Here is a 7,913-nt window from a genome sequence, read left to right on the forward strand (position 1 = left end):
TGGCGCGTGCCACTATCGATCGTGTTCCGGTCAAATTGTGTCGGATTCTGATCACAATCTGATCGAAATCCGACGTTGGCTGAAACATCGATGAGCGGCACGTCGATCGTGCTCGGGCCGGCGGTCGGCGGTGGCAGGACGACGCGATGAGAGCGGTGACAACGGCGATGGATTAGCTATGTCGCTCACGGAATCGCGCAGCGCGGATCGCGCATAATATCAAATCGCATCATTCATATATATTTTAAAATATAATATAAACTTAATTTTTTAATATAATATTATATTTTTAAATCGCCCTGAAATTTAATATTTATTTAATTTTTATCCGGCTAAAGTGAAAACGTATAAAGTTCGCATTTTTTTGCATAATAATACCTCGAGAAAGCGTACAACGAGATTTTCCTTGTAAATTTGGTGAGCAGCGAACGGAGAGAAGAGAAGATCCTAAATCGTGTTGATCGCAGCGGAGTAAGAAGGAGAAGAGGAAGAAGACGAGGTGAGAGCAGGGGTCGGGCGGCGGCGGCGGCGGCGGCGGCAGCAGGGACGATGCAGATCCGGGGATCTGGTTACCGCCCGCTGCCCAACTCCCGGATATCCGCTGTCATGCTCGCAATGTTCGCCGGCATGGCTTCCTTCTATGTTGCCGGCCGGTCTGTGCCTTCTCGATCCGTTCCTTTACATTCGATGCATTTTCTCCTTGATTCTTGTTTTTTTAAATCTTTTTAATTTATTGTCAGAATTATTATTTCTTGCGTTTATTAGCATCCAGAAATGGTGACGTCGAATCAAAGTTAATTTTTTTTTTTATCCAGTCTATGGCAGGACGCACAGAGCAGGGTTTATCTCATTGAGGAACTGGATCGAAGGATCGGCCAGGTTCTTTTTAGGTTTTGTTTTGTGAATCTTCATCAACTTATGTAAAGTGACTAGCGTTGTCGTTTTAAAATTTTCCCACTATCGTATTCCGTTTGAGCTGAAGCGCCACAAATTTTAGGGAAAATCTGCTATATCAGTTGATGAGACGCTGAAGTTGGTAGACTGCAGGTGACTGGCTTTCAGATTCCTTCTTCTTTTTCGTTGATTGGAGCCTCTCTCTTGGGTAGCAGGGATAAAGGGTGACTTAAGATAAATGTATATTTTACTGTTTAGGCAACAGCACAAAAAACTAGCGGCTCTAGAGATGGAGCTTGCGGCGGCAAGACACAAAGGGTTTGTTGGACAGTACTCTTCAGAGACCAACGGGACTTATTCAAAGAAAAGACTTCTGGTTGTTATAGGAATAGCTACAGGATTTGAACGGAAAAAGCATAGGGATGCAGTTCGAAAGTCATGGCTTCCAACTGGTGCAGTACAATCTTCTGTATTCTTTTTATACCTCTTCATTGAATTGATGAAATGTATAACCTGTTATAAATTCTTTAATCCGATGCAGTTATAGTTTGATTATTGTTGGTATTATTGTCTTGGATAAAAAATAGATTATTATCATGTTTTCAGAAATATTAGTATGCAAACAGTCCGTAAAAGAATTTTACATGAAGTATGAATTCTTCTTCCATTCCTCCTAATGAACAGAACGTTCAAGACTATTCAGAGAATTCATCAAGATTTAGGATGCTAAATTGTTGATTTCTGCTAAGTTTATATATTTTCAGTTCTGAGTATTTTCTTCCATTTGTTCTCAGGTGCAGCAATGAAAAAATTAGAATTAGAAAAAGGTGTGGTAGCACGATTTGTTATAGGGCGAAGGTAAATTTGAGTCACTGACAATAGAACATAATCACATTTGATGTGTTTTTGATATTTGGATAGTTTTACTCTTCCACAGTGCAAATCGTGGAGATAGTGCAGATAGAGAGATTGACAATGAAAATTGGAAGACAAAGGATTTCATCATACTTGTACGTTTAAACTGCATTTTCAGGTTCATATTCTGAGTATTTTCCTTAGCTATACTTGTTTGTGCAATTCAAATGTGTTTTTCATGTTGCATTGTATTTCTGACTCTGGAATATTCTTTACATTTATAATTGTTAACATATATATCAGTTCAAATACAATTGTAAAATGAATCCTGTGATACCATAGTTAAAGTTCATGGAGAGGAAGCAAAAAATAAGTATGATAATAAGCTTTATGCAGCACAAAACATTCTGTATTCTTAGTGACTCAGTTAAAAGAAACTAGAAATTCTACTCTTCTAATCTGTTTTTTAATGATTGCTTTAGTTCTTCCCAGTGGAATGAATACACTGTGGCATATGTTTACATTTATACACTATCAGATGCATATGAAATCAGTTTCATAATTAATGAATTGGTGAAACCAAGAATCCTGCAGCTGCTTGCCAAATAATATGTTTAATTATATACTAATTTCCTTTGGTTGCTTATGAAAAAAACAGTGTTGAAAATGAAACACAAATTCCCTTCTTTTTCTTATTTCCTGATTATCAGTTTTTTTTAACCTATGCTAACAAAATATATGTTACATGGTATTCAATTACATGAAATTCACCTTACAAAGAATGAGAAGGAAAACAGCTCCTTTTACTTGGCCATATGATACAACTTTGAAGAAATTTGCTCGACTGTGACATAAAGCTATCTGCATTTGGCTAAATCTGCACTTATGATTTCAAGAAAAGATTGGGATTTTATGAAATCTATACATCTTGACTGGCCCTTGTTTCTCTTCCTTTGGTCTTTTTACCTAATATCTCTTGATGCATATTCAAGTTTATTAATAATATAGATTTTTAGAAACCTGTAAATCTTGTTAATTTTATTTTACCACTTCTATCAAACCTAGTACACCAATTTGTTGGAGTCAAGGATAATGTAGAGTCTATAAAGAGATCCCCTACCATTGTGTTCTTCAAGTTTTAATACAGAATTGGGTTTCTTCAAATCTCTTCTCTCTTGCAAGGTCGCCTATGGAGGCACGCAGACTCCCACATGCAGCGTCACCTTTTCCTCAGTATTATGTGCTATCTGGTTTTGACACTGTAAAATTGTGTACTCTTTATTGATTATGCTCATTAACAGTGTCCTATGATGTCGTATTTTGATCTGTGATGTTCTGAGCTATTCGAAGTTATGGTTCTTGATAGTACTTTTCTCAATCTTTCATGTGTAAACATTTTCTCACAGAACAATATTTTAGCATCTAAATAAGATGACATCACATCTTCATATTTGAATGATGAAACAATTTATTCTTTTCTATAGGATAATCATGTGGAAGCTTCTGATGAGCAGCCAAAAAAGACAAAACTGTTTTTTGTTCATGCAGCAGAAGCATGGGATGCCGAGTTCTATGCTAAAGTTAATGATGATGTCTATGTTAACATAGGTATGTTTATCAGGAATATTAAAGTGCCTTGATATATCCTTTCAAACCAATCTGACTCATAAATATTTTGCTTTGGTTAATTCAAGTCTTGGCTCTGGATCTTCACACTGCTTTTCTTGTGTGTTAAGATTGATGCTTGTATAACAGTTGTATTTTTTGATTCCCAAATCAGAAGTGTTCAATTGTAATAATATTTTTAAACCAAGACAAGTATGCTCAGCACTCAATTGATTCCTCTTGGTGAAAATTATTTTAGCCTATGACTACTTGGAGGGGGAGGGAATCAAAGGGGAGGGAGGTGGAGCGGTTGTTGAAGGGAAAGGAAAGAAGGGATTTCAAAACTTGATCACTTGGAGTACTGGGAGAGAAAGGATACTTTACTTTCAATCTCTTCTGCTAAATGCTTTGACATGGACGGTAGAAGAAATAAATGTCTAAAATACATAAAATACAACAACAACAACAACAAAGCCTTATTTTACTAAGTGGAGCTATATGGATCCTTCTATGTCATTGGGCTCTATCCCCTACTATATCATCATTTATATTTAAATAAATTTTATTTTGTTTTATTATTGCTAACCAAATCTTTTTTTGTCTTCCTCTTCCTCGTTTAATATGCACATTTGTCATAATTTCACATCGCCTAACTGGAGCATTTATTAGTCTAATTACCTATTTGTAAATTTAAATCCCTTCCACTTATTATTTGGACAGCAAGAAGGAGCTCCAATATGCTTCCCATGTGTTCCCTCTCATATGATAAAATCATGCTCTTCTGTTGCATGTCTTCTAACAAACTATATGTCATTTCCATTTTTCTTCCTCATTCGAACTGGAGATATATTAGCATCATTTGTCACCATTTATCCTATTATTAACCATAATGAATAGGATGTATGAGTGCTTCCACCACTCATAATATTTCAGTTATAGAACAATATCTTCATAGATCATAGACATGAACATCAAGATATAGGACTATATCACCAGTCAATATCTTCTTAAACTATCATAAATAACTAGAACCAAGTAAAGCAATATAACTTAATATGAACAAATGTTCGAAATAACAAATGTTCGATAGTAACAATGTATTGATAACAGCGAATGTTTGAAATACAAGTCCATTCAAAGCAACAACATCATCTTGATATATGACAGTCTCTTCTCAACTCACCATAACATGAAACTCTTCAATTTATCTTTATTCTGGCTCAGATAGTAGTGTTGGAAGTATGCTTGTTTCAGGGACTCCAACCTTGTTTATCTCCTTCTCAACAATCCCATTATAGCATGCAAGTGCAGTGGCACAAATACTAATTTCCTCCCTGAGATCATTGATCTTCTTGCTAAGACTCACACGTTGATACCACCAGCTTTATAATTTTTCTGGAATTTTCCACTCTCGATGCTCTTGACCCACAATATTTTTCGACTTGTCATTCCTTTTATTGTAACCAACAAAAACATCTACTTCATCATCTACTCTCAATGCTCTCGACCCATGCTTTTGCATTTCCTCTGGCCTTTCTCTTGCTGTGCTAGCACCCTCACCAGTTTCTCTATCTTGAGAAAGATAAACTCCCTAACCTGTCAAAAATGTTTTTGTGTGTGTGTGTGTTTTCTAACTTCTCCATTAACCTAGATCCTTGATTGATAAAAATTAATTTGATTAGTGATTATCTGGTGCTTTTCTTAGATGCTTTGGGCACAATGCTTGCAACTCACTTGGACAAACCTCGTGCATACATTGGGTGTATGAAATCTGGCGAAGTTTTCTCTGATAAGTGAGTATTAATAAACTTCATTGTCTTGTTCTGTAGAAAATTAGCTCAATTATGTTTATTGATTCCTAATATTATATTCAGGAAAGAAATGTGGTTTGAACCAGAGTGGTGGAAGTTTGGTGATGGAAAATTGTAAGTGCTCTTTGAATTAATATACAGTTAGGTGTATCAAGTTACATTGTGTTTGATGAAAAAGAAGTAACTATTTCTTTCTATGATTCTAATTATGGCTATCAACTTTTTGAATAATGAGTATGATCAACTGCATGTACTTGTAACTAAAATAGTTTCCCAGAATGCTCTGATTGGAAAGGAATGTGAATTTGCAAATAGATTTACTTCATAATTTTGATGATGTTTATTAGATCTGTTGCAAAACTAATAATTTTATTCTATAAAAGCATTTAATCAATATAATTGCACATTTTTATAAAAAGGCAAGAGGAGAAGGTTGAAGTAGAATGAACCTGTAGACAAGCTAAGGTTTAATCTTATCTGTTGTATAAAAAAATTAAAAAAGAAAAAAAAATTGTAAAAATTATCTATAGATCAAGTGCCCGAGTATAATCAAGAAGGGGAGTTTTGGCGCAACGGTAAAGTTGCTGTTGTGTAACCTGGTGGTCATGGGTTCGAGTCGCGATAATAACCTCTTACGATAAGGTTACGTACAATAGACTTTTCCCTGGGACCTCGTATTGACGGGAGCTTCGTGCACCGGACTACCCTTTATCAAGTGCTCAAGTCAAGGTAATTAAATATAATTATAATTATGTGGACCCATTGGGGTGCCTACCTATCAAGATCCCACTGGTAAAGCTTTCTAAGGAGTATAGAAACAAAGACCTTTATATAGGAAGATGGAAATCAAAATTCAAAAGGTAGGACTAAAAGTGAAGCTAATTTTTGAGGTTTTCCTCTTCTCCAAGAGTGGTTGCTGCTCATCTTTCCTGTTTCGTATGAGTAGCTTATGCAAAAATATTGGCTAGGAAGATACCAATCAAGGAGCTTAATTACTTTCTTTTACCATTAAAAGTTAAAATAACAGCACAGATATATGAACAGTTAGTGGGCAATGACAAAATTGGCTCATGGACTAATGAACAGTTGGATGTACCCATGAAGTACTATCGAGCTTGAAACAGATAAGCTTAGGCTTGTTATGTATTTGTATAATCTGTTTGTTCATTTGAGTCACAGGACTTTATAAAAATCTAGCTTTTTAGTCAGGCTCACAGTTCGTTTCATTCAAATGCTAGCTAATATCCTCTACAAACCGAGGTTCTGTAAGAGAGTTGTAATCAATATATCAGCTACAAGCTAAGGTCAGGTCATTCTGTAGAGAGATTATTGGCGGCTGTGCATTTATAATATGGTCTCGGAGTCTAGTCCTATGCTACTGTCATATTTCTTCTCATTCTGAACACAATATGCCATAATTTTAACCACTGCTAGCTCACTGCAATACATAGTGACATTCATTGATAGAAAGGTGCATTGCAGCTCATATCCATTGACATGGCAAGCAAGTAGGAGATCCTTGTGCTGTCAAGATTTTTTGTCCTGAATTCTTATTTTAACTAAATGATCATTCCATGTTCAAATACGGATGTCATTTCAATTCATACTTATACAGCAAATTCCTTGATGCTGACACAGATATTTCCGGCATGCTTCTGGAGAAATGTTTGTGGTTTCTAGAGCTCTAGCACAGTTTATTTCTATTAACAGGTTTGTTTGCTTATTCCAAGTGATGAGTTAGGCAATGGTTTGCCAGCAAGTAGGGAATATGTAATTCATGATGGACGCAATCACTTCTCTATGCCATAGGGCTATTCTTCGCACATATGCGCATGACGATGTCAGTGTTGGATCATGGATGATTGGTCTTAACGTGAAGCATGTTAATGAGGGAAAACTATGCTGCTCCAAGTGGTCATCAGGTTTGCTCATAAATCCAAACCCATTTTTCCTAAACGTCATCCTATGATCAAATTTCTTGCACAATGTGTGCTATTATTTTGCCTGTAAACTTCAGCTGCCAGACAATGGCACCCAAATTTAGATAGCTAACTCATTTGCATCATAACATCGACATCAGATTTTATGTTTACATATCAATTCATGCAAAGCAGCATGTAGTTAACAAAATCAAACAGTTTATATGATGCAACATTTGCCAACTTTTCCACTCTATATTCTTCTTCTCAGGAGCCGTATGTGCTGCTATATGAAAAATGTACACTAAGAGTCCTTTACATGGTGGATTTTGTTTGGAGTAAATTACGTAGAACATCGCAGATGCAATGTCAGAATTGTGTGTGAAGAGGTGCAGCACAAGTGTTCTAAGAGTTGGCTTTTCCACAGAAGAAACAAAGTTGATTTTCTTAGGTTGAGATTGAGAGCTTTGTGTTGATCTGTAAGTACATTATTCACACTTCTTTCAGATCCTATATATGTAATCTTTAGTTAACTGCAATTTAATTTTTCTTGAAGAAACAATTTCTGTTGCGATCATGAAGTTCAATTGACTTTATGGCAAATCAAATTGGGTGAAAATTAAACACGTTTTTTAGAAACAAAATCGAGAAAGAAAAGCATCTTTAATTATATTTTTCATTCAAAAATTTTTTTAAAGTAAAATTACTTTAATTTAATTAAAATTATATATAGTATTTGTAGCAAAATATTTTTTTATTAACTTATTAAAATTACTTTTAAATTTATTGTAGCTACACTAAATAGTTATTACAGGTAACTTGGATAAAA

The 7,913-nt window shown here is 35.2% G+C and overlaps 1 protein-coding gene across 1 annotated transcript; it reads left to right on the forward strand.

Moving 5' to 3' along the window:
• Positions 1–394: 394 nt before the first annotated feature.
• Positions 395–7,642, forward strand: LOC141830738 (hydroxyproline O-galactosyltransferase HPGT1-like). Its single transcript, XM_074718160.1, has 12 exons — positions 395–653; positions 816–879; positions 998–1,047; positions 1,153–1,346; positions 1,689–1,752; positions 1,832–1,904; positions 3,234–3,357; positions 5,060–5,147; positions 5,229–5,279; positions 6,804–6,875; positions 6,975–7,087; positions 7,356–7,642. The coding sequence occupies exons 1-12, from the start codon at positions 550–552 to the stop codon at positions 7,376–7,378; spliced, it is 1,020 nt and encodes a 339-aa protein (XP_074574261.1). The 5' UTR covers positions 395–549; the 3' UTR covers positions 7,379–7,642.
• Positions 7,643–7,913: the final 271 nt, after the last annotated feature.

This window comes from Curcuma longa, chromosome 6, assembly GCF_044706935.1.
Source record: "Curcuma longa cultivar G26 ecotype Majalengka, Jawa Barat chromosome 6, ITB_CL_G26_1.1, whole genome shotgun sequence".
NCBI lineage: Eukaryota > Viridiplantae > Streptophyta > Magnoliopsida > Zingiberales > Zingiberaceae > Curcuma > Curcuma longa.

Coding starts and splice junctions, on each gene's coding strand:
- LOC141830738 (XM_074718160.1), top strand. CDS start 550: ATGCAGATCCGGGGATCTGGTTACCGCCCGCTGCCCAACTCCCGGATA. Junction 1,347..1,688: donor AAAGTCATGGCTTCCAACTG/GTGCAGTACAAT, acceptor ATTTGTTCTCAG/GTGCAGCAATGAAAAAATTA. Junction 5,148..5,228: donor GGCGAAGTTTTCTCTGATAA/GTGAGTATTAAT, acceptor TATTATATTCAG/GAAAGAAATGTGGTTTGAAC.